This window comes from Ambystoma mexicanum, chromosome 5p (assembly GCF_040938575.1).
Source record: "Ambystoma mexicanum isolate Mex_15411 chromosome 5p, UKY_AmexF1_1, whole genome shotgun sequence".
In the NCBI taxonomy this organism is placed as follows: Eukaryota; Metazoa; Chordata; class Amphibia; order Caudata; family Ambystomatidae; genus Ambystoma; species Ambystoma mexicanum.
The window spans coordinates 1,227,873,626-1,227,901,533 of NC_090930.1; the positions used below are offsets into that span (position 1 = coordinate 1,227,873,626).

General features: G+C 42.6%; 1 protein-coding gene across 2 annotated transcripts in view; it reads left to right on the forward strand.

Moving 5' to 3' along the window:
- LOC138481513 (cadherin-9-like) overlaps positions 1–27,908 on the forward strand; it is a 1,092,027-nt gene that overhangs the window by 965,335 nt on the left and 98,784 nt on the right. The window contains exons 8-9 of one of the 2 annotated variants that reach the window (XM_069613698.1): positions 3,868–4,004; positions 11,887–12,008. In XM_069613698.1, the coding sequence (XP_069469799.1) occupies positions 3,868–4,004; positions 11,887–12,008 (259 nt within the window). Of the gene's footprint in view, positions 1–3,867; positions 4,005–11,886; positions 12,009–14,531; positions 14,898–27,908 lie in introns of those variants that run through there. The other variant, XM_069613699.1, reaches the window with a different exon arrangement.

The following is a 27,908-nucleotide window of genomic DNA, read 5'->3' on the forward strand; positions in this document are numbered from 1 at the left end:
CCGGTCATGCTCCAGGTTAATTTCCCATCTGCCTGTCACCAGGCTCTGTCTTGGAGACTGATCTCGCATCTTTGCACCTTGCAGAACACTCCAACCTGTTCTGGGAGGAGAATCTGAGACGACTTTGCTGCATTTAAATGTTGGGATGCAATTATGGCCTATATTACAGGGCAGTGCATCTCTAGATGGGCGTTCAAACTCAAGCAATAGAAGAGGCAGGAAAGGCAGTTACAGGAGGAATTACAGCAGTATGAGCAGTGACATAACAAATCTAGAGACTCCTTTGTCTTGTTCGAGTACACACAATTATTTTCAAAATTGATCCAATCCTATTATGAGGAATGGAATTGCCCCCTTCGCTTGATGGCTATCTCGCTTAGGGGCTGTCAAGGTGATCAACTTATTGATGGGATTAGAGGGAGGTTGGGCGCTATGTGGACAGGCACCTATAATATACATGACCACTTTGAAGAATTCTATCCAGAACTATACGCAATTACCTCCACCTAAGTGACTTCCTTCGAGGGCCAATGACCTCTGATACAGATTGACTCCATCGGAATGCCCTGATTACTTAGGCGGAGGTGGCTGCTGCTGTGAAGGGACAGACAACCAGCAAGGCAATGGGACCAGATGGCCTTGCAATCAATCTTTATAAAGCATTGGCTGGGGCCCTGGTGCCCAGGCTGACATTGATGTTTAACGCAGCAAGAGAAGCGGGATCCCTCCCAAGTTCAACGCTTGCTAATATAACAGTTTTCCATAAGGTAGGTAAAGACCCCTCAGAATGCAGCACATACAGGCCGATTTCCCTTATTAACACTGATGAGAAAATATGGTTATATGTTTAGCGAGGTGTCTGGAGCAGGTGCTTCCCCTGCTGGTCAACTGGGATTTATATGTAATGGGTTCTCTAGTGACAGCATGAGATGTCTGCTGAAGTCCTCATGAGGAAAGCTGATCCAGATGATATAATGTGATCCTTCAATGCCAAGAAAGCATTTAACAAGGATCATTGGGACTACATGTTTTTGGTTTTACAGACATCCGGTTTTGAGGGATATTTCTTAGACAGGGTAAAGCTTCTTTATTCAAATCCACTTGCATAAGTGGTCAACAATGGATATACATCCGATCCATTTCAATTATATACAGACACTCATAATGGGTGCCGCCTATCGCCCGTTCTGTAAGCATTAGCTATCGAGCCTATGAAGGCCAGGGTCCAATTAGATATTACCCTGGGTGGTATAGTTCAAGCCGAGGTGGAACATTGCATCTCGCTATATGCACATGACGTCTTATTGTTTCTCTCCAAATGGCAGACGAATCTCCAGCAAATCTTTCTTATTTTTCAGGAATGTGGTCCACTTCCAGGATAGAAAGTAAATTCAGGCAAATTGGCAATCCTTCCACTACGAAGCGCCATATCCTGGGACCTGGGTGGGTTGGCTCAGTTTAAACTACAGGCACATGCAATTAAATACCTTGAAGGGCACATTAGCATTCAGCTCAGTGAGCTGGTTCAAAATAACTACCCCTCAATATTGTACAAAGTTAAAGGGGGCTTACTTAAGTGGAATTTTCTGCCCGTGTCCCTCTAGAGGAGAATCAATGTAGTTAAAATGAATATCCTTCCAAAACTAGTATATCTGGCTCAGATGATTCCATTCCCTATGTCTAAACATATGTGGCACGAGCTTGATAGGCAAATTGGGAGATTTGTTTGGAGGCATACAAAGGCTAGGCTGAATTAGACTCTGTTGCAAGCAACTAAGCAGGGTGGTGGGCTTGCACTTCCTTCATGGAGTGCTTATTTTCTGTGGAGCAGCCATGCTGGATTAAAAGATGGCTAAACACAGACAATACCTCAAGCTGGTGGATGGCGGAATTGCCGATTCTCCAACCCCTTACACTCTAAGAGGCTATTGCTCTTCCTTTCACACGTCTCCCAAAACACATTCAAAAACATCCTATTATTAACCCTACCCTAACACCTTGGTCCCATATGCTTACACTTTCAGGGGTTGATGCAAAATGGACACCACCATGGCTGAGCCTCCGAGCACTCCTCTTGATATTCTCAGGTAAACAATGGTAGTTTTCTCAAAAAGAGCAATGGCAACAGGTGCCGGTCTGTTTGAAGATTGTACCCCAATACCATTTGAGGAGGCCGGGATGGCTTTGGGCGTGGCGACAGTCAAGCATGGATCTCATTGGTGTTGATCTCAGAAGCTACGTTTTCCCAACTATCAGTATGAACTGGTACTAGACCCTTCTACTTTCTCTAAAATTAAAAAAAATGTCTATCTTAATTGGATTCTCAATAACTTAGGAAGGAACTGCATACGTGTAGGGAAGTGGGTGGAAGATTTGGGGGTTCATTTGGATAGTTCAGAAACATATATGTTTTTTCTCGTTGATTAATGTGGTTTCGTATAGTTTGAGTAATAGGGACACACAATTTAAACGTATGCAACAGTTGTATTACACCCCAGTCGTGGGACGATGGGACACTTATTCTAGTCCTGTGCTAAAATGCAGAGGTTCTGGGGAGTCATGTTTAATGGTCTGCCAAGGATTTGAGGGTGTCTCCAACATTGGCACCGGAATCTATGTTGTTTAGGGTGGATGTGGAGGGCTGGCGTGAGGACAGCCATGTCCGAAGGCTGATATATGTCATGTTGTTCGCTGCCCGCAAGGCTATCCTCCTTAAGTGGAGATCACCTGGCGAACCTTCCCAGGGATGTGGGAGAGCCTTGTTTCCAGACTATGTTCTTGTGAGAGACAGGCATACAGGAACCGGCATGGGTTTGACAGAGTTGTGCGGCAGTGGGATTCATTTGAGCAATACATCTAGCGCTCTCTGTTCTTTGGCTTGGTCTGACTGTAGCATTTTATGAGGCGGGGGGAGGGGTTGTTGTGCATGGTCGAGAGTTCAGAGGTGGAGGATATGCAGTCCAATAGAACGTTTGGTATCTTGGCTGTATATGAATATGCATATGTGTATTTCAATCATATGAGAGTTGCATATCCTCTGCCGTATATATTTGTGCTATACACCGTCATTGCAACAATTGTATCCACTGCATGACAATGTTTACAGAGATTCTGGAGTGGGAGAATTGATTCCAGCTGATATATTGTCTCTTCCCCAGCTGTTCTTTTTTTTTATTAAGCTGTTGTGGGCTAGGGTGGGAGATGGTGGTTCTTTCATACGCGTTGATTGAGGAGAGTTGGGGGTGGGGACCGGATACTTAGTGTCTGAGTAGGTAGGTTTGCTCTATTCACAAGTGTTACTTTTCCATGCAACCTTACTGACGGTTTTGATTTCCCTTTATTCTTGTTCTTATATTGCTGCGGTTTGTGTTTTTTTTTAGCCTTGTCGGGATGTTTGTATTCACCAATAAATAGATTTCAATCAAGGACGTCACACACCTATACATCCCAAAGAGTCAGAGGGTGCTGGGGATATTAGAGGAGGAAGAGACCTGAGCCACAAATAACAGGACTTAAAGTACTGCCTGCAGGAACTGGTGGGGACGGCGGGGTGGGCGGTGTGGGGGGGGGGATGGGGTTCAGGAGGATGCTGAAGTTGTTACAGTATGAAATGTTGATAGAAAATGTGCTATGCAAAGATTAACTGGAAACAGCAAGTTGATTATATATGTGAACAATGATGAGCGAATAAAGGATTGGTTAAAAAAAAAGATTTAAATCAAAAAAGCCAACTTGCTTCAAAGATGATTGTTTCAGATTTGCAACCTATTTGGTTAGCCCAAAGAAGATTAGAAGTGTATACATTCATTTTTTAGCAATCATTGCAATATTTATCACAAATATGTACCTTTTTTCCTATTTATATAGATATGCTCTAGATCGCAACACTGATATGGATCGAATGTTCGATATCCGCTCGGGTAATGGATCCATCTTCGTTTCCAAGCCACTTGATCGGGAAGCATCACCATGGCACAACCTCACTGTCATAGCGACAGAAATTAGTAAGTGGAAAGAGGCTCTTATACTGCGAGTACGTTGTTTTTCATGTTAATGGTGGATGTTTATCTGCAGCGAAAAATTGAACACCTGCATGTTCTAAAAATATGTAAGCAGACCTGCCAGATACAACTATCTTATTATTTCCAAGCTCCTGTTCAACAGCATGTGCAGCCAACACAGCTGTGGTCTGCTAAACAATACCGTCAATGTTGTAGTTGTCCACAACATCTATATAGAAATAAATTAAGCTGGGATTTTGAGCAGATGCTAATATTGTTTTCTTATTCTAATTGAGTGACCAACTATCCACGCCTTCATACAATGGAGAGAGGGAAGTTGATAGCTGTACTTGTTTCTCTAAATTCAACGAGAAGCTATGCGACTGTGGAGCTCTCCCACTTGGAATACATAATCAGGTGATTTAAGGCCCAATGTACAAAAAAGATGACGGAGCAGAAAGCGAGACGCACAGAGCCTGATGTACAAAAGACTCAAAGTGTCCTACGATTCTACACTCTACACATATCAAAAGTCCAAACGAGAATTGTGTGCATGCAGAGGGACTGGTTTGGGTACACAGGACCTGCACTCAGTCCCTCTGGGCATGTTTAAGTGTCCAGAGCCTTTCTGTCATCTAAATATGCATTAGTCAACCAAACCCCTATTGGTGCTGGAGTTGGCAGAGAGCATATTTGATGTGATAGGCATTAAAGGATCCTTGACTGCAAATGCCGTTTTTGAATTTACACCCCTGTTTACAGTTGCACTCATTGAACTTTCCCCCGGACCAGGTTCCCAAAAGGAGACAACTGGCAGTGGGGAAACGGCCAAGAACTGCTGCAATTCAGAGCAATCCCTTCATGCATCAAGTGTATGTGTTGAGTAATCCCTTATTCCATCATTAGCACAGCCACCCGTGTCATGCGGGCGGGGTTAGTCTGCCATCACAATGCTACTTTTGTGACAGGATTCATTTTAATAAATGAAGTAAACCCACAAAAGGTAGGGATTTTGTTCGCTTGCATGTGTAGATTGTACACGTGATTAAAACATCTTCAGAAAAAAGGACCCATTGTATTTAAATGATATTATCACCTGGAAGCCATTACAAACCGCTAGGAAACTCATCAGAATGCTCAGATTGCAATTTTCACTCTTTGGTGCAGGCTAAACCAGTGCTTCGTAATTCCCCTCGAGCTCAGGTGCATGATAGCATTCAAAACTGGACGCACGTAGCCCACTCAATCAAAACCCCACCTGCAAGTACACACAATCCTCAACACAGCTTAGCAGGCACACCGAAAACGTCAGTCGCTCTGCTCACGTTCATCTACAAAGTTGAAACAAACCTAACGTGAAATGGTTGTGCATCCCTCTGTTACTAAGCATCACTTGCTCAGGGTTCATCTTGGATTGGGCAACTTCCCCACCATCCAATACAGCTGCATGGTGGCCATTTTAGATTGTGGTCAGTTTTTTTTTCTTTGGCGCCTCATGTCTTGCGATAGGCAGAATGTCAAAATCGGTGAGTTTCCAGTATGCGTTTAGCACTAGGCTACAAAAGTCAAGATAGGCTGCGTTGTCGACATATTACAGCATTAGCAGTGTGATAACAGTCAAATCAGCGTTTTTCCGGGTATTTTGCATGTTTAGTGTTAGGAATAGAGTTAAAGACGGGGGCGTTGTAGACGTGTTCGCTGGGTCAACTCAGGCAAGGAGGGGAGAGGGTAAAGCCTGGCTGTTGGTTCTCCAGGCACATAATGCTGCTGCTGGATGGTTAGTTGGTGTGGTTGACTAGTGTAGAGGGCGTTCACAGAAACGGGATGACCTGAGCAGTTGCGTCATAGGAGCGGGCAGGTATGAGAGGGTAGCAGGGATGGCACGGGTTCAGACAAGCTGCACAATAGCGTGTACCTCATGTAGATAGAAAAAGATACAGGTTTTTTTTTTACCTTTTGCGAATGGCAGCTAATCCAGAAGGGTTGAGTACCAGGCAGAGTCAGATCTGAACGTAGATTTCAGGCTTGCAAGATGGAAGAGGAGACAACTGAGCCTGTCTATGAGACATGGGAATTGCAGTAGACACAGACCTGCACAGACAGGCAAATACAAGCTCTGTAAGCCTTGACCAGGGGTCTTCAAGAGGAGCCAGCTTTGCTTCCTGGCTCAGGGAGGACTTTCCATTTGTTTCTGATGTCACCCAGATGAGTCGCAGCATGGTTGTATGTGCATCCAGATTAAGAAGGATGCAAATGGTTGTAGTTACATCCATGGAAGCATCTTATCCAGGCAATTTTCCTCCATCAGTATAATGGGGCAGCTGTTGACCAGGCAGGGGCATCGGTGGAATGAAGCACACCTGCACACAACAATGTTGTTTCAGCAAAGACAGGCTCCGTGAGCCTTTCCCGGGGGCCTTCAAAAGGAGTCGGTTTTGCTTCCCGGCTAAGGGAGGGCTTTCCATTTTTTTAGGACAACACCCAATCGGGTTGCAGTATGGTAGTAGGTGCATCCAGATTAGGAAGGATGTTGATGTATTTCCATCCATAGCAGCCATCTTATCCAGTCAATTCACCTACCAGTTTAATGAGGGCAGCTGTTGCCTAGGCAGGGGCATCGGTGGAATGGAGCACACCTGCACACAATAATGTTGTTTCAACAAAGACAGCCCAGTGACCGTTGACAAGGGGCCTTCAAGAGGGGCTGGCTTTGCCTCCCGTCTGAGGGAGGGCTTTCCCTTTGTGTGTCCCATTACCCAATCGGGTCACAGCATGGTAGTAGGAGCATCCAGATTTGGAAGGATGCAAGTGGATGTACTTACATCCATGGCAATAATCTTATCCAGGCTAGACGTCTTCATCAGAAAAATGGGGGCAGATGTTGCCCAGGCAGGGGTATCAGTAGAATGGAGTACACATTCACAAGACAATGTTGTTTCAGCAAATACAGGCTCAGTGAGCCTTGAACAGGGGCCTTCAAAACATATTTTGGTTATGCCCAACCTAGTGACCTGCAATCTAATTTAAATAGTGCATTAGTGGATGCTAACATTTCTTAGACACTGTTAGTTCCTGTATTAGAAATGGCACAGAGACGGGTACGTGCTGTTGCGACCACTCTATTAAGGAAATGTTAGTCCATGTTCTGTTCCTGAACCGACTGTACTGCATGGATATGAATAGGTGGTTTAAACCTCAGCTAATAATTACGTATAGAAGAGATGTGCAGTCGACAGAAATGTGCTGTTTTAGCACAGATATTGTCATGGTCAAATATTCAAAATATCTGTTTTACATAACGCAAACTGATGAGTGTTCATAACATATATTTATTTATGTATTGTTCATTTGTCAGGAGCTTATACAACAAGTAAATGTTTTTCAAAGCACCCCATGGCAACAGGGATAGAATTTGGGATTGAAAAAACAGTGTGTGTACACAAGAATTAAAAGAGGTGAATTAACTATGCCTTGTGAGTATTCAGAACGTGCAAGTGCAGAGAGAGAAGGTGGGGAAGATGGATTGGGGGTAAGTGCTGGAGTGTCCGTGCTCGTGGGTGTGCAGTGGATGTAAGTCAGACCCTCCAGGATTTTGCGGCATGAAATGGCAAATTTTGCGGCATGAAATGGCAAATTTTGCAGCACAAACCTTTATTTATGGCAGCATTTTTGCAGCACAATTTGTATTGATCGGAGGGTGCAAGATTGGTACATTGCAGGAAAGAGGCTTTGTGCAAGGCTAAAAGAGAGCCAGGGTGTGAATATATGTATCTTTTATATCAAATAGGAAGAGTCCTAGATGTCTCTGGCGGTTTATAGTCAAAATCTCGAAAATTTAAATCTCGAAAAAAAGCATGAATTAAAAATCTCGAAAAAAAATATCGAATTTTTTTTTGATGCATTTTTTTTCAAAATGGGGGGGTTCCCCCCCTAACCCCCCTTTTTTTCATTTATTTTTTATTTTACCCCTTTTTTTTACTTACCTGACCCCAAAAACACATAAATAAATAAATAAAAAATTCGATATTTTTTTTTTCGAGATTTTTAATTCGTGCTTTTTGTAATTCGAGATTTTATTTTCGGTATTTTGACCGACCACCGTCTCTGGCTTGGCAGAAGAGTGTTTGTTTTGGCTACGTTTTTTGGTTTAATGTGCATGCCTATTTAATATTATTAACGTTATTAATCATTATCAGTTGTAATTCTGAACATATTCCCCTTCTATGTTCCCCAATCCCACAAACACCCAGACACCTCTCTCACCCAACACACCTCACATGTCTCACCAATTCCCCATTACAACTTGTATTTTTGAACCTCACGCTCAGTCATACACATACTCACATGCTTTGTCACACTGCCAAGTCACAATTTGCGCTTTCTAGTTCCTGCCAAACTTCAAATCATAATCCCAACTCACACTGTACGGTCCCCAATTCCTCCTGCAGTATACCATCCTTCATTCTTGAAAGCTACTTCTGCATCTTTCATCCTTTCTCCCTTTCTCCCATTCTATCATCCTTTCTCCCAATATGCAGCTTACTGCCCCTTTCCGGTCAACCCCTCTCTGCTTTTGGTCCACTACTACCCCTGAGCCTACGTTCCTTCCACTTTCTGTATCTCCGCTCTCTCTGATTTCTGGCCCACCACACCACTGCATCCACTCTGCTCTCTTGCCCACTGCTTCCCCCTCTGACCCACTGCTCTCCTTCTGATCTCCCTTCGCTTTCTTGCCTACCACGCCCCAACTCACCCATCACACCCCTCTCACTCCTTTCTCTCACATATTGTGACCATTTTTCAATTTTTTTAAAAAACTGTAAATTTTGTCCTAAAAAAATGGGACATCTAAAAATAGAGCAGAAGATGTGCTGTTTTTAGATAAGCCATTTTTGGAAAGGAGCAGGCCACCTTAATCTCAAAGATGACCTGCGCATTTCCATGGGCAAGAGCTGTAGTGCAATTGATGCGCTGACCAGCCACCTTGTATTTGTTTGTGTTGGAAACGCTCTCCCGACAATGGTCTACAGGGTCGCCATGCATTTCACCATGACTGGTCCTTAAGGGTCCTGCCACTGCAAAATGCTACCCAAAAAACACATTTCTATCCCATTTGGGGAACAGAAATGCAAGTGAGGCAGAAGCTGTCACACTTAAAAATGTTTTTTTTCTAAATTATTGCATGAGTCAGTATGGTCAGTAAAGACCCTCTAAAGCAGTGACACCCCTTGTGCACGTATCTAAAGTGGGCGCATAGGGTGGCCTACAATTTCTGCACATTTAAAAGCGCATCTTGCTTGTCAATTTGGGATGTGCTTTTAGATGTGCAGAAACGCCCCCCGATTTGCGCAAAGGGGTGAAAAAGACATCTGAAAGGGCGCATATAAGAAGCGTCCATCCAGATGTCCTTTGTGGATCAAACTGCTCTTTTTTTTGGGTCAAGTGATGAAATGTGCTTGCGCATTTAATTTCTTGAGTCCAAAAAAGAAGAATTGAGAAACTAGCCCCTTCAGTTTTTTTTGTATTTTTTTTCAAAAACAGACACTTTTGTGCACGTTTTTACAAAAACTGCAGCTTTTGCGCTTTTTTGCAAAAACGGCCGTTTTTCCCAGCATTTTGCGGGATTGCAAAATCACTATAAGCTGGAGGGTCTGGTAAGTGCTGAATAAAGTAAGTGCAAGGGAGTGTAGAGCTGAAATAAGTGCAGGCCTACAATGGGTTAGGCCAGTAGGTACCGAGGCAAGTGCTGTGTTTGAGCAGAAGCTGAGTCGATTGAATGTGGGAGGCCAGGGCCCTGAGGATGCATACGGCCCTGGTCACCAATCACGGCAACTGTGCGGTTAGCAGATGAGGGAAGAAGGGAAGCAGGAAGTGAAAAGGAAAGTCTTGAGGAGCTTCTAGAATTTGAGGAAGTCTGGCTCAAGAAATAGAAGAAGGGGGAGTTTGTCCTCTGGCCCTCTTTTTAGCGAAATACTTCACACACAAAGAATTGGTTCCGGAGGAGCGTAGAGGTCTGAAGGGAGAATATTTAGTAATAGCAAGTTGCAGATAGTGTGGTTTCCAGCCCCAGACAACTTTGTGGATGATGCAGAGGGATATGAATTTAATCCATGCAGCAACCGGTAGCCATTGGAGAATTTTTAGGGCAGGAGAGATGTGTTCCCTGGGCTTAAGGCCAAGGATAAGTCTTGCTGCCCTATTCTGGATTAGCTGGAGTGGTCGAAGAGAGGAAGAGGGTAGATTCAAGAGAAGGCTGTTGCAGTAGTCAAGGCTAGGCAGAACCAGAGCTCTGGTGACATTGAGCTTCTGGGGAAAAGTGAGAAAAGGGAGAATTCCTTTCAGAAAGAAGAGTTGAAAGTTGGACTTCTTGGCAGTGCCCTGGATGTGACGGGGGAAGGATATAGAGGAATCTAAGATGGCTCTAAGGTTTCTGGCTTCAGAAGGAGAAGGGGAGAGCCGATAGAGGATAGCTAGAGTGAGGGGAACAAGGAGGGAGCAGGGGTTCCAATAGGAACAATCTCAGTCTTGCTGGCATTAAGGCAGAGATCATTGGACGTGCACCAGGACTGGTTGGCAGATAGGCAGTCCAGGATGATGGAAGAGGCAAGAGTGTCAGCAGTACGTTTGAAGAAGAGTTGACTGGCATCTGCATAGCACTGGACATTGGGGGAGAAGGAGGAAATGATGTGTGCCAACAGAGCAAGGCAAGTGTTAAAGAGCCAAGGGGAGAGGTTGGAGCCCTGGGGGGCACAAGAGGTGGAGAAGGAGGTAAGCGAGTAGAGGGTGCCAAGAATAACCTGGGATGGTCGATCAGATAGGAAAGCTGTCAGCCCTTCCAGTGCCCGCTCTGAGATACCCAGGGTACTGTGAAGTCATTTTATGAGGATAGAGTGGATGAGCGTGTCGAAGGCAGAGGAGAGATCAAGTAGATTTGTATTAAAAAGTCTTTTATAATTGTGGATTGAAAGTAACATGTCTCCCATGATACATCAAACCATAAAAGAGCACATCAAGCAATGTATCAACTGACAAAGGATCCGTTTAACTATTTTCATTGTTCTCTAATATGTTTGTTAAATACTTAGGTAACAATTGATCATCAAGTTAATATGTTATATACTCATTAATACATAATTGCGGTGTAGCAAAAGTGTGAGGAGTTGTTTTGAATAATTAATTGCTAACTGTTCTGTAACATAGACCTTAACAGACACAGTGAAAGGTTGAGGAATGTGTGTCTCAACAGTTGACTTCACACACCACCAACTGGGAGACTCTCTGTATGTCTGGTGAATCACTCTTTCTTGGTAAAATGACTCTAAGGCCTGTAGTTTGTTTTTAATAAACAAATATGTATACTTAGTTTCTAATTATTAATTGCTTGTTACAGTTGTATTATGTATTATGTATCCTTTAATATCTACCCCTTACATTGCATAATAAAGTGATATCAATAATCGTTATTTTTACATGTAAATACTTTATGTATACACTCCAAAATAAAAAGAACTTGATAGACAGGTGTACTGTATGTCCTTTGTGTAGTCAACCACTACCACAATAAGGGACATCCCTCGACCATTAGAAGGCGTTTGTGTCACATTCAGTTTGCCATACAGAAATGTAACATTGCCTTAATTTACCACAATTACATGAGCAACAACACTGTAATAACTGCCCACACCAGCAAATTCACGATTGATGGGGGGTAGTGAAGAAGAACTCTACATGTGTTGCTCTTCAGTCACAGGTCTACCCTCATTAAAATAGAAATACTGCATGTATCTGCAGCATGCACGAATACTGGTATTATATGTAATCTCAGTGGCATGTAACTTCACAACCACGTTTAAATAATGAATCTATGTTTTCATATATGTTTTAGGTAATCCTAAACAGAGCAGCTCCGTTCCAGTATTCATTAGAGTTTTAGACATAAATGACCACGCTCCTGAATTTGCCAGATACTATGAAACCTTTGTATGTGAAAATGCCAAAGCGGGACAGGTAAACCTTTTCATCTGATTGCTTGAAAACATGCATTATTTCCTATCTGTGTCTAAAATTTCTCTGTCTAGTTTCAAAATGTAGTTCTTTACTTGAGCTCCCTAATGGAGTGTATTTTAAACACACAATACAAAGATGCAATACAAACCTACACATAAACCGATGACCTGTGCTTTATGGACCCGTGTGGTAACTGTTTACTAGGACCTCAGTTTAACAAGGTCTGCAACCTTGAGTATTACTATGTGTCTTTTTTTCATACGTGTAGGATAATCTTCAACCAGGGTTTACAATAATGTGGATATGATGCCACGGGCCAGGGTCTGTACTTCATAGCTTTGAGTTATTAACACAAATCATGGGTTCTATTAACTAATGTCATAAGTCACCGGTTTTTGATGGACCTGCAAAGTCGAACGTTCTAATTCATTAGTGTCCTTTGCACTCCTCTATTCAACAATGCCTATGGCTGTCGGAACAGCCTATGACTGTCTGCAAAGTATTTCTTCATAATGTATTGTACCATATAATATAGGGGTCCTTTTCTAAACAGTGGATATTGAACTTATCTGCCCTGATCTCCTCTTTGGAATGTTTGTGCTGAGCGCTTCAAAGTGCCCACATGTGTTAAATCTAGGGATAGCAGGATAGCAAGCATTGTTGTACTTTGCACTGAAAAGACTTCCCACAATCTATGTTTTCAGGAGGCATTTACAATGGGTTCAAATGACATCCACCTGTTTTTATCAGGTGATCAAAGTCAGATTCCATAGAACTCACATGCAGTAACGCCCATATGAACATGTGATGCTGGGATTAAAGAATTATTTCTTGGCAGGTTGGGTGTATGGTGTGAAAATTCTGAAAATATTGGTTAGATTTCAATAGTGATAGTATTGTCTTGAACATGAATAGCAGTATTTTCTTATGACTGACATATTGATTTTCTTTTTGAAGAAGGTTGCAGTGTCAGTCAGGATTTATAGATTCTTTACTGTGCTAGGTGTTTATTTATTAAATTGTTGTTTGCTTTATAGGCGGTTTGTCAAGGGTTTTGACCCATGTTGAATTATTAGACGGGGTAGATGTGGGGATAAGCTGTTGCCGCCCATCATTCTATCCCAGAACAAAACTAAATCATTAGACTGGGTGGATGTGGGGATGAGCTGTCACCGCCCATCATTCCATCCCAGAACCAGGAAAACCGCGCGGTTGTGCGCACACCAAAATGGTTGTCTAACCTGCCACCCACCAGTGCCAGCATGATGGACTGGAAGCACCAGGGGTGTAAGGTGGTGTCAAAGGAAAAATAACAGTGTTGTTAGACCAAAAGCGCCTTAAAATCACCTTTGTTTTCCTGAATGCAAGCTCAAAGTGCCTATTTCGAACATTGCAGGATATTCAAAACTCTTACTGAACACCAGGAGACATCTGGCAGAATGAAGTGTTGTGTGCATACAAAATCTGGGAAGATGAAGAGCCCAAAAACAACGTTTATAACAAAACTGGCTGAGCTGTGGATGTCAGCAGCTTAATTGAAATTGGATTTAAAAACACTAAAATCAAAATGTTTAAATTAAATGAGTGACCTCCTTTTGAGTGTCAAATAGTTGCAACTGTTAAATGTCATGGTTTTGAACTTAGAATCAGCATTCTAGCTGCATGTGTAAAAATTGTAAGTTTGATTTAAACTGGGAACTAAAGTGACATTTAGCTGAATTCTGCCTGACAACTACTCCCGACAGGAGAAACCTGCTCAGCCACTCTTCCCAGGCCTAGCTGCATCCTGCTGCCCGTGCCAAAAGGAGATGAAACCTCTCTGTTTGGGTTAGGGGAGGAGCACCTGGGGACTGCAGGAAGTTGAACAAAGCCCTGTCCTGGACTCAGGCAAATGTTACATTGGGGGGGCTGTAAAGTGGCTTCCTCTTGGGAGAAACTGGGAGGGGCAGTGCCTGTGAGAGCAAACTGAGCTTGGGGGAAGTGGATAAACCAGTTATTCCACCATGTGATGTGGGAAGCCACACCCCTTTTTGACCAGGGCATAATTTTAAAAAGATAGATAACTCATAGTGCGGACTGGTCAAAATTATATAAATAATATCATTATTCTTGGGATTTTTCTGTGCACATTTTAAGAGGTGTTAGGACCCTGTGGTGTATTCTGGGGGGTTGCTAGCGGAAAATAGGGTCTTAGTCCGAATGTCTGCATGTTACAAATCTGACACTTCATCAATTAATGTCCATACTCCTTGCACACATTTGTGTAATTTTTGGTAAATGTCCGATATTGGTAAACTGACCAAAAAGCGCAAAATGTGGTCATTTCTGAATCCCAGCTCGCAGGAACATGGGGCTTGAACAGAGACCTGTTGTAATTCATCTGTAATATGTACATGTAATGTCAACCACTTGTATATCTGGGAAATATGTATTTGAATCAAATATAGATTTGTGGGCAAATTGACCGTGGGAGGATCCTCTGACCCATGAACAGACCTCATCATGATGGCAATCCATTTCCTTCCCCCAATCCTGGGAGAGGGGAGAATTGGGCCAATGACAAGTAGAGAGGGGCAGGCTCAGTTATGCCACACACACACCCACTTTCTAAACACATAAAAGCAGACAGTGCAGGACAGGTAGGGACATTCACTTTCCACTTTCTTGCGGGACGCTTTGCCGAGAGATCCAGACTTCAAATCCATCAACCTCCAGAGACCAGAGATCCAGAGAGACAAGATGTCCAGAGAGACCAGAGATCCAGAGAGACCAGAACTGTGCAGTGCTGAGAGCAGAACCAGAGACCAGACCGCTGTGAACAACCGCTAGCAGAAGTCCAGCCAATCCTGACCCGATTGGTGACTAAGCCATTCCTGTCCAAAAGATAGGGTGAGTACTCTAGGACTGTGCCAGACTAATCTCTTAGTTTAAAATAATCTAATTAAAACTATTTTAACCTATTTAGAACTACCTCATAGGAATCGTGTGTGTCATTCTGTCCTTTTTAAAGCTAAAAACTGTCACCTGTCATTTTGAACTTTTAAATTTCAAATCCGAAAAACTACCTTCACGAAATCAGCCATATCTCCGGAACCATTTGTGGAACGAAATTTAACTTTTATCTTAATGCTAAGATTCTAGGCTTTCCAACTAACCTAGAACCGACTTCCTACTCCTTCTAGGGCCTCCGTAATTATGCTCGACGCACGCAATTAAATTTGCCGCGATTTGACATTTTGCACAATTTCAGCCACGTGTAAAAATCAGCAGCTCCTTGCTTTCCTTTGCTAAAATTCGTTTTAACCTGCTAGTTACTCATAGAGCATTGCTAAAGTGAGCCTGAACTAATATAAACTAGATATCACCTACTCTGAACCACTAGAGGGAATTAAAAGCATTTTTAGCAGATTTCTCACTTCATTGTCATCACATTCAAAGCATTTTGGGCCTGTGTTTCAAACTTCTACCTGTTTTCCTCTAAGCTTGCTGGGGGGGAACTGAATTTCGTATTGTATTTGATAGTATTCCTGAGAAATGTGTGCTCTCCTTTCCAACTCCTTATATTGCATAAAGGGGGGGGGAGTGAATTGTCAAGGAAAAGTGATTACATTGTCTTTTGTTGAAGCCATATCAAGTTATTTTCTGTACTGCAATTCATTCATCATTGTGTTTCCTTGAACCATATAAAGCATTCTTTCCCATCTCATTCTTCTGTTCCTATTCATAAGTAACCAAGAACTGTGCTACTGTAGGATTACCTCTTGCTGATTACTGCTCATATTCACAAGTGTACTATCCATTATCAATTTATTTATAGAAGTGTGATATATATATATCGTTTAATTTTCCAAATAAACCTTTTAAATTTGCAAAACAAGCCTACTTCCTGGCTCAGTGGGGTCAAGGGGGATTCTAAGAGAGGGGTGTTATACAAGGGTTCATCATCCAGATTATAACTTGCCATAAAAATGCATAAATAAGGGCTTCCCTTGGGCATCCCAGACAAGGCACTGACTTAGTGGGATTGCTTGAATGGAGTCACTTACAGATTACAGCAAGTAATATACTGTTTCAAAGTGCCCACAGGGCGAGGCAGGTGACAAAGCAGTGAAATACATTACATAACACAATAATGAATAAGAGCAGGGGAGGGAAAAGGAGGAAAGGAGCAACCTGCTATGCCTTGTTGGTATTCAGAATGTGCAAGTGCAGCAAGGAAAAGGGTAGAGGGAGTAAGTGATGAGGTGGTCTGGGCTCATGGGTGAGCCACTGATGAAGTGTTTTTTTTTAGTGTTACATGGCCAAGGGCCACATTAGGAGTAAGTGCAAACCTCCAGGGCAGAGGGTGTCCCAAAGTACGTGCTGAGGAAAGACAGGAGCTGGGCCGATTGGGCGTGTGAGGTCATGGGCCCTGAGGATGCAAAAGGTCCCTGGACACCAATCACAGCAACTGTGGGATTAGCAGAGAAGAAGGGAAGGAGGAGGTGAAGAGGAGGGTCTTGAGGAGCTTCCAGAATTTAAGAAAGACCTGCTAATGTCGCAGAGGCAGGTGGAGACTGTTTCGTAGGAGGGAGCCAGCTGAGGAAAGCAATCAACAACCAACCCTCTGTTTAGCAAAATGCTTTACAAAAAAAGAGTTTGTGCCAGAGGAACAAAGTGGTCTGGAGGAAGATAATTTAGTGAATTAAAGCAGAAGATAGCATGGTGCCCATGCACAGACAGCCTTGTGGATGATGCAAAGAGATTTGAATTTGATCTGTGCAGCAACAAGGAGCCAATGAAGACTTTTTAGGGCAGGAGAGATGCAGTCCCTTGGTTTAAGGCCAAGGATTAGTCTTGCTGCCCTATTCTGGATTAGCTGGGGGGGGGGTCTCAGAGTTGAAGAAGGTAGATTCAACATGGGTCGGGTAACATTGATCCTCTGGGGGAAAGTTAGAAAAGGGAGAATTCCTTTGAGAAGGAAGAGCTGAAAGTGTGACATCTTGGGAATGTCCTGAGTGTGAGGGAGGAAGGAGAGAGAGGAGTCGAAGATAACTCCAAGTTTCCTGGATTCAGAAGAAGGACCAGGGGGAGGGCCCAAGGAGGAAGGCCAGAGTGAAGGGAAGAAGGAGAGAGCAGGGATCTCAATGGAAAGTATCTTAATTTTACAGGTGTTGAGGCAGTGATCATTGGAGGTGCACTAGGTGGCAGATAGGCAGTCAGGGATGATGGAGGGTGCAAGAGGGTCAGCAGCTAGTTTGCAAAGGAGTTGTGTGTCATTGTCGTAAGAATAGGAGTTGGAGGAGAAGGAGGAGATGAGGTGTGTAAGCAGAGCAAGGTAGATGCTAATGAGCCAAGGAAAGAGGATAGATCCCTGGGGGACACCAGTTGTGGAGAAAGAAGTAGGAGAGGAGAAGGTGCCCAAGATGACTTGGGAAGAGTGGTCAGTAAGGAAGGATGTCAGCCAGTCCAGTGCCTGTTCCGAGATACCCAGGGTATTGTGGAGCCTTTGTGTGAGGACGGAATGGTTGACTGTGTCAAAGGATTGAGAAGGATGAAAACAGCAGGGGAGTTGGAGTCCAGAGATGCAAGCAATTTTTCACGGGTGTTCAGAAGAGCAGTTTCCGTGCCTCTAGATGCTGAGAATCCAGATTGATTGTCGTGGAGGGCATGAATAATTTCAGTGTGTGAGTTGAGTTGGGTCAATGCCAGCTTCTCCATTAGCTTCCCCAGGAAGGGAGTGATGGAAATATGGCGGTAGTTGGCAGGGCAGGTAGAGTCTGCTGAAGGTTTTTTTTCAGGGATGCTGCGCAATGGAGTGCTTAAGGGAGGAGGGGAAAGATTCACTGTCAAAAGAGTGATTGCAAAAATCAGCGAGGGTGAGGGAGCCAATGTTATCCTTGATGATTCTGGATGAGCAAGGGGAAACCTGTTTAGAAGAGAACTTTATGAAGCAGACAAATCATATAACAGGTGTGACAGGGGAGAATGAGGAGAAGGAGGAAGGAGGAGAGAGAGGGACCAAGGGAGGCAAGCAGGTGTTGGATTGGTTGGGAGGGTGGCTAGAAAGGGTGTTCATGATGTCCTGAGTTTTGGTGGCAAAGTGTGTGGCCAGTGCATTGTAGAAGGCCTGGGAAGGAGAAGGGGTGGAGGAGACTGTGGAAGGGTTGTCTAGTACCCTGCAGAACTTGAAAAGTTCAGCCATGTTGTTGGATGCACCGGAAACCGGTGCCTGTATGTGGGCTCTTTTCTTGCGCGGATAGTCTGTATTGCCTTTGGAGCAGGCGACTGGTAGTTTATCAGAGGGGGAGCTTGAAGAATTTGGGTCACATAAGTACAGGGCCAATTGACAAGGAAGTGGGTCAATCGTACGGCCAGGAACACACAAACCTCCATTTGCAACCTTTTGGACATCGAAAACGGTCATTCATCCGATCAAATATCTCTTCCATTTGTTTAGCTTACATCAACAAAATAAAAACAGATTCAGCACGTCCTCTAATCATGGCTCTTGAATCTCTTCTCAGTTTGATTTGATTTGATTTGAACAACTTATATCACTCAGGACCAAAAGATAAATCTGGTGGTTATGGTTAAAAAAAGGAAAAAAAGACAAAGAAGCAACTTATGTTTACAAATGTTTTTTTTTTATTTTTACTGAAAAGAGTCAAAGCAGGAAATAAGTAGGGCAAAAGAGACCATCTTTTTTGTTGAAGGGGGGCCTGATTCAAGAGGGTAGGTTAAATAACAGAAGGGAAGCCAAAAGAGTCAAAAGCTACCCCTATTCAGAGACTCATTGTGGCTAGGTCCAGGATGCAGCATGAGCTAGTTATGACAAATACTAACTGAAAGGAAAGGTCAGACAACAGCTGCGTACAACTACTTTTGAGTAGCACATGAAAGTGCACAAAATACTCTGCTACTAAACCTCACAAAAAATGTACAGTTAATTATGAAATTGTACCTTTATGTGTTTTTTAATACCACTTCTAGTAGGCCTCAAGTTAAGTTACAGGCCTCCACTTTTTAGATATTTGTCTAGCTTTTAATTAAAAGTTTTTCTATGGATTCACAAACCCTCCTTCTGTGACCTTTCCTTTCGGCTAGTATTTGTCATACCTAGCTCATGATGCATCCCGGACCTAGCCAACAATGCGTCTCTGAATAGGGGTAGCTTTTTGACCCTTTTTCCCTCCCTTCTGCTATGAAAAGAGTCAAAGACACCATGTGTTTCAGATATATAGGGGGGAGTTTCAGACATGGAGGCCCAGGACAGCAAAGCGCTGGTCACCACGGGAAGCACAATATGAGGTAGGAACTATTCCCAAATGATTTTGTGCAGACAGAAGAGCAGTGAGAAATAAGACACAATGAGGGTCATTCCGACCCTGGTGATGGGGGTGAATGGCACCGGTAAGGATGCTGGTGCCGTTAACCCCCTACAACCCGATTAGGAGGTCCCTTAGCTGGTCCCACCAGGACCGGCTGGTTTTACCAGCCTGTTGTAGCGGGACCCGTTAAGGGACCATGGAGCTAATAACGGGCCCGCAAATTGCGGGCCTGTTATTAGCTCCTTCTCCATTCCCATTGACACCTATGAGGGCTCGAAAGGGAATGGGGATTGGTTTTCTGAATGGAGACTTACTGGGTCCTCCAAGGTTGGAATGACCTGGTAAATCCCCATTCAGTGAACCGGGACCCGGACACGGGTTTGGAGGCAGCCATGGTGCTAATTGCACCATGGCTACCTCCAAAGTCGTAATGACCCCCAATATGCTCACTGGTAACCAATGAAGGCATCTTTGAAACCGAGAAAATGAGGAACATTTTGGCAGATGGTAGAAAAGTCAAGCAAGCTCTTTTTCTGCAGCCTGCAATGGGTACATTTGCTCCTGTGGAGTACCAGGTAAAATAGCATTGGTGTAGTCAAACTTTCACTTAACAACAGCCACAACCACAGCAGGGTCGTCTGCAACTGGAACAAAAGGAAGTAAAAAATGTAATAAACAAAGCCTGAAGAATATGAATTTAACAATCTCACCAACCATTTTAATACAGGTCACTCTAATTGCCCAGACTTTTCACTGTTCAAGCAAAAAATAGGAAGTTAACATAAGGATGGAATTCATGATAGATTCAACATGAACTATGCTGTTTTCATTCATTTTTGAGAAAAATTAGCCATTTGGATAAACTTGGAAATGGCTGATCTAAGTTAATCTCGAATTGTTGTGGGGTTCCTCAGGCCTAGTCTCTCTTTTCATTACTCTTAAATATCTATATCTGACTATTTCCATGCAGCAAGCAATGTTTAAAAAGGTATCTGTGGAGTTCTTCGCTTGCAGTAAAATATGTGTATCATCCTCATAGGAGCGATACTGGAGATTTAAGTTACAAAAAATGGACATCAGTGGTCAAATATAGATGTTTCAAAGTAATGACAAGAGAGACGAGGCCAGAGGAACCCCACAACAATTTGATATTAACTTAGATCAGTCATTTTCAAGGGTATCCAAATGGGTAGGATTTGACAAAATTGAATGAAAACAACACAGTTCATGTTGAGATACATCTGTTACATCTGACACCATTGTCGAGGGGATGTCAAAATCCACTGTGTCAAATGCTGCCGAGAGATCCTGCATGATCAGCATGGTACAACCATCTTCGTCATATTACAATATTATTTCCCATTTAGCTACAAGGGTGTCTCTGTTCCATGGGACATTCGAAAGCCTAACTGGAATTGATCTATGATATGATCTGATGTTTTTCTAAATGCTCTTGAAGTTGTAATATAACAATTATTTATAAACATTTTGCATGCTAAAGCAATCCTACATTTGGTCAATAGGTTTGTAGCACACTTAGATCAAGAGGCGGCTTCCTCAAAAGAGGAGTGACAGTAGTGAAAAATGTATAAATGTTATTATACAGTTAGCCAAAGAATATTATTGTTTCAAGCAACAGATTCCAATATAGAGATATAGTTGAAGATAGTAGCTTTAAGCAGTTTGCAACATCCTGAAATGCCAGGACTGGAGTCTCTCCAAAGGTACACCAACATACCTGTCAGAAAGAAGAAAAGGAAGAATGTGAAGTTGACACATTTCTAATTAAGTGGTACCTCCCAGTTAAATCTTTCCACATCATGAAAAGTATAAGACCTGGAGGATGTGATGAGAATCGGTCAACATTTAAGCCATTTTCGAATGAACTGTATACCAATTTCCTAGAAGGCCTAGAAAAAATAAAACAGAATGATTTGTTCCATTGATCGGGGGCACCCAATGGTTCACCAATGTAGGACATCTAACATTATCACCAATCCTTTAGAGTCATTTTGCTGATGGCATGAAACACATTTCCTATGCTGTCCTCATTACTATAGCCTTGGCTATCTTAGAACAATTCTGAAAATACGTTGTTCCTGAACATTCTAGCAACCTTGTCATTCCCTTATCTTTGTTATTGCATGTTGGTCACCTCAAGCATGTATTATTTGGATCCTTGCTATATCCTACTGATACACATTATTGCATTTCTGCTAACAATATGTTAAACTTAGGAAATAAAATTGTTCGACCCCTATTACACAATATGGACATCTTTTAAGTGCAATTCACTTGTTTCTGGCTGATTACTGAACAAAATGACTTGCTACACCATCTCTATCACTTTACACTGAAAGATACCCCGAAATCAGGCAGAAAAGCTGGGCGCAAGGGTATAATGAACCAGTGCTGTATGTGGGCAGGCCTTCCACCCCTGATATGTGCGTGTGGGACCACTTTGCCAACTCTTTAAACATGTTGAAGGAGAAAGAAGTTGTTGCTTGGTTCCAGAGAAAAACTCATTTTCATCCATTCATTCACATACCCTCTGCTTTTTTTTCAAACTTTAACCTATTTTAAGGGTTCCTCGCATTAGATCAAGACAGTATTGCATTATCTTGTATAAGTGACATAAAAACGTGTTTTGCTTACTGCCTTGTATGAGGATATTAGTTAATTACTTGCTTAATTGTTGGTATGTTTCTATTATAAAAATGTGTCTAACCCAAGTTGTGTGTCATATATTGTACTTGTAAGACTCACATATAAAATGATCATTGATATGTCATACACATATTTAAACTTTGTATTCTATGTAGCTTGCCACATTGACTAAAGATATTGATATTACTAGCGCTATTCCTACTATTAATATGTTCCAGGTAGGGTGTGAGGATAGCTTGGCACTCCAATCACCTTCTAGCTGGTGCTGATGTATAGCATTTGCATTAATCATGTCTTTAAATAATAAAGAGTAGAATGAGGCTTTTTGCATTTCCCCACATATATGTCTGTTATACATGTTTGCTCCACATGGTTGTTAGGGAGATTTCTCGCAAAAGTGCTAAATTCCATCTACCTTAGAGCCCTCCAGCTCTTTTGCTATATTTTGGGGCTTTGAACTTTTCTTTTTCAATGTGTTTTACTTTTGTGTTATTTGGTTATGGAATTTTAAGACAACTCCATAGGCATCATCTTTTTCTGTGTGTCACACAGCACCCTCAGTGCAGTGGCACAGTGATGTCTTTCAGAACTCTGAAGGTTTAAATACCTTCTCTGGGATTGACTACTGTCTCCAAGAGCATGTAGCGTTAAATTGACTTTACTAGTCTCTTTAAATTTACAGACCCAGCACACACAATCTTCCTATAGAGTGCTGGAGGGGTTGCCTAGCTTCCCCTGAGTCAAAACACTCATCTAACAGTCAAATGTTACCCTTTCCTATTTTAAATGGCTGGTGGAAGTGATTTAGATCAAACTACCATGATTTTTCCCGACCGCGAACAACGGTAGCTAAAAATTGGGACAGCCATGTTTTTCAATATGGCGCCCAAGACCTATCTGTAAAAACAGACTCCGGTTGACTTTTTTTGCCATTTCTTTTAGGAAAGGTCCTTCTTGTGTTTGTCTCTTTGCGCCAAGCCAGGTTTGGTCTCTTTGTTTGTTGGCCTTTGGCAGGCTTCAGTGCTGAAGCCCTCCTCTGGTGCCTGAGTGTCTGGGGTGGACAGGATGTGGGTGCCCGAAACTCCCTCTGCTTAGTCTCCTGGGAGACATGAATGCACTCTGGCATGATTGGACGGCTGGCTGTCTGGCAGGGACAGCCACCCTGCTGTGTGAGTCACAGCCTGGCTGGAATGAATGGGGAAAAACAGTTTAAAAGCAGGTCTATGGGACTTGGAAAGCAGAGACGACCACTGGAACGAAAGAACCAAAGACGAGCTGAAGGAGGAGGACTGCTGCAACTCCTGGACGACCGGTGAAGCCCTGCTGCAGGTCCGGATTGCCTGAAACGGCCATTGCAAAGGTTTGTGGAAACTTTCTCAAATTCTTCTAAACTTTGTCGCAAAGTCTTAACCGTTTACTACATGAACTGTCCTATCCTACACAAAGACTCTGAACCATTGTCTTTGGCCCAGGCCTATGAACTGAATTGCTGGTTGTAGTTTACTGAAACCCTTTGCCATCCACGCCTATGCAAGTATTTGTGCTGTCTATTATAACCTTGTCTTTTTACCCCTTTTTAAAGTATCTGAAGTGCCATTTTGCTCCCACTTTAGGGGAGCTAAACATGTTAATTTACTTCCCGGTTGGGTATTTGTGTTTTATTAGTGTGTGATATTGAGCTGCTCTTACTAGTCTAATGTGTTCAAACTGACTGTGTAAATAAATGTATATTCTTTTACCAAGCAGCCTTGAGTAAGTGTTTGTTTGAATAACTGTAATTGTTTGTCCTTTGTGTAACTTGTTCTACTGCTCACTTTACTCTTGAGATAAGTCTGGCTGCTCAGCCATCACTACCACTTTACTGTGTAGTACAGGCTTGTACCAAAGGTGAAATTGTACTTACACGTGTAGTCTTAATTGTGTGTAGTGTTCCAAAAGGGTACTGCATATGATTCTGCCTAACAATGGTGCAGAATGTTCTGATATAGAACAACGAGCGATCATATGATACAATTGATTACACGTTTTTGGCGATCCACTGTGTGGTACATCCCTGTTAGTGCCAACATTATTAAAATGGTTAGATATAATCCCCTATGGCACAGAGGTATGCTTTTTTCATTATTGTAAAGACCATTTGTGTTGCTCGTACATATCTTGTTCTAAGGTATAGTCAGGCCAAGACTAGTTGGCAGGTCTCAGTGATCTTCTTTACTTGGTTGATGAAATCTGGCTCCAATGTTTTGACTTTGAAGAGGAACTTAAAGATTTCCCAGGAACACAATAGTTTTTAAAAGTCATTGAAGATTCGTTGTGTAGTGCAGTAAAAACACTCCCACACACTCTTTAGTTTCCGAGGAATGATACTCGGGAAGAGGTGTATGTTTAATATCTCTTTGAGGTCCGGTAGTACTTTTTAAAACACAGTTTTGTAGACATAGTTAAAAACGTCATTTGTCTACTTGCTCTGAAACAAAAAAGAGAATGAAATAGTTGGGTGATGGGAATAGGGTATTTGATACCGTTCTCTGTTGTTAGTGATGTATTTAAAGATGGTCAGGTTTGTTTTAATTGAGGAAACAATGGATGGGTCAAAAATGCTGTTTGAAGTAACAGGCAAGATTTTAAGATGGGTAGGACAACCAATTCCTAGATTTTAAATAGAAATGCCATTGTTGATTGGATACCTATACAATCTGATTTGTATAACAATGTTGTGTATTGCCCATATCCACTTCCAGTGTGTATCTTACACATGTGCATTGTCTTGTCTGAAGTCTGACTCAAATGTGTACCTGCTATTCTGCACTTTGTAATGACTTTCTAATTGTACGAAAGCCCTTTGCCCACTGTTCTGCCTGACATCATGTCTCAGTGACCCTATACGTCAGCTCCATATTGCTGCCAATCCACACACATGACATCCTTATAGGGATTACCGTACCAGTCTCCTGTTTTACTTGTGAGGATGTTGAATTTGATTTGATTCCACTATGAGCCTTTTTCCCTGAAATGTCCCGGGTGCAGATGCTGGGTGAATGGGTATGACGTGGTATCTAGTAATTGCATCGAATGCAAGAGCATCGAATGCCTTAACATATACAAAAATGCATTAAAAAAGCAACAAATGCATTTTTCTTCAAGGGAAAAGGGGTTATTTTAACTATAATGGGTTTTAAAGGTTATAAAAAGGGGGTTGGGCGGACCCCCATTAAAAAAAATGGAAAAATAATGCATTTGATGTTTTGTCGATGCATTTTTTTCTATGGTAAGGCATTCGATGCTCTTGCATTCGATGCAATGACTATTAACCTATGAAGCACAGGTTTTAGGTTGTTTTCATTTCATAGGCCGTTATTTTGCAATGTTGGTGCTTACGTATAAAAGTACAGTCATCTTGCAGCTCATCCTAACCTCTGTGTAACAGTTGTCGGTGGTCTCCCACCCCTGCTTTTTTCTGATCAACAGGGTCACTGCAGGACCGAGGAAGTGATCTAACATGTTACTTTCTTCATCATTTGCCAGCATGTAGTGGTCAACAATAGGAAGGATTTATCAGGCATCAGGAAACGGGCATGCCATGGCAGTTTGATAAGTAAAAACTTATGTCACATATTTGCCATCCATTTGTTAACTTTCTCAGATTATCACTATCACGATGAGAGTTTTATTTTAGGCATAACCAGGACCATGTTGACATTACTTGCATTGCCAGTGCCATTTTAGGTTGTGTTTTACCAAAAAAAGCATGTGCACCATTAATACCGTTGCATGGTCAGGCACAACAATATTGCTCGTAATTGCCTAAATATCCACCATTTTGATTTATTTTTGAATTTATCAAAACCACTTTACTTGTATGCATTGCTGTAGTAATGAAGGGGATTGGAGCTGCAGGTAAGCTCCAAGGTTGGTCCTTTATAAAGTATCATCATTCAGTAAGTGCAAAGTACATTTAGAACCCACCGGTGCCCACCCCTCAGGTAACTGACTACCAAGATCCTTAGTGAATCACCAGGTGCAGCAAACATTTCACACACCAACATTCTACAAATGACCTCAAACACTCTTGCATCACTCCCACAGGCAGTGATTCATACAGACAAGGATGCAGGAACTAGATACCTCAATTTGACACCTCACTGAAATCTCATCAGCTTTACTGCCCACTAATAATAACTCATTATAGCACTTTATGATTCAAGTGTTTTTTTTAAATAGTTCTATACATGTTATAATTTATAATGTAATATAATATCAAGCACATGTGCTAAATGTATCCCTCTCCTGTTACAAAAGCATACATTGTTATTTTCTTTATGGAGTTGCATAATCTGGTTCCCTACATTCAGAACTATGGTCTCATAGGTACGTCAATAAATCCAAACTATATGTTGAATGCATATTATTTTAGCTAAATTTGTTATACATTGAAAAATATATCTTGTGCCTCATTTTAAATATGCCAGTAGCAGTAACATTCTTATTTATAGATTTACCACAATGTGTATACTTTGTATCACCCTCCCATATTCCAAGGTTGCGGGTGGATTGGAGTAAATACCTGCATCACTAGGCTACAGGGACACACTCTCGAGTGTGTCTCTAATGTATCTTTGTTCATCAAATTCCTTTTGGGTTGCACTTAGAGGTAAATGCACATCTAACATGAAATGCACAGTACAAGGTCAGTAGATGTCTAGCTAAGATCCTATGGTATACAGAATATTGTGGCAGAAAGCACACTCTATAATGATAAGCATCATCAGGGAAGGGGGAGAGAGAAGGAGGAGAAAAGGAAAGTCTTGAGAAGCTTCTGGAACTTAAGGAGAACAAGCTGAAGTCTGAGAGGGGCAGGGAAGCCATTGCTGAGTGAGGCTCCTGATGAAGAAAGTGATGTATGCTCCACTCTCTGCTTAGAGAAATGTCTGACCTGCAGAGAGTGCGAGCTAGAGGGACTAAGGACACAAGCAGGGAGGTATTTAGGGAGAGAAAGTTGGATGTAGCATGGCCCCAGCCCCCTGAATGCCTTGTGGATGATGCAGAGAGTCTTGAGACCAAGGATAAGTCTTGCAGTCCTATTCTGGATTAGTTGAAAGGGAGGAGGGAGGAAAGAGGCAGATTGAGGGAATAGTCTGTTGCAATGGTCCTGCCTGGAGAAGCAAGGCTCTGGAGACATTGAGTTTTGGGAAAAGGTGAGGAAAGGGAGAATGCCTCTGAGGAGGCGAAGGAGAAAGTGGGCCTTTTTGGCAAGGTCAGCGATATGAGGTGAGGAGGAAAGAGAGGAATTGAAGATGACCCCCAGGAGAGGGGGCCCAAGGAGGGCAGCCAGAGATTAGGGGGGAAAAAAGTGGCAGTCGTTCCATGACACAGGGCTTTGGAATAGGCTGTATACTGTGTTCCAGGTGAAACCTTCTTATCTTGAAGTCCAATAATGAATCAACTATGTTGAAGGCCCCCACCCTGATAGAGGCAAAATGATGCAGTAGATTGGTCCAAAGCAAGCCTTTTGTCAGTGGTCCAATCAGGGGCACTGTAAAAGTTTTTTTTTTACCATCTGATGTCAAACCCAGAGTTCCTTTCTCCTCCTCTCCCATTAATGGTGGCACCGCTGGGAAGCCCTCATTACCCCCTTCAACTCCTGTAAGGTCACCATTAATGTCTACCTAAATGGCACTGTCGTGATCCAAGGCCCTCAGGCCAATCTCCTACTCTTTGATATGCGCTTCCCTCCCCTCATCAATTTCCTTTCATCTTCTGCTGTCCCCTCTCACCCCTCTCCTGCCTCCCTATCTGCAACTTCCCCTCCACCCCTAGGCTACCTTGCACTCTCTCCCCTCCTCTTCTGCCCCTCCCTAGGGCTCTTTCATTTCCGCAGGGCATACCTCTGATTTGTAGCCCTCCCCGGAAGGCCCTTAAGGCT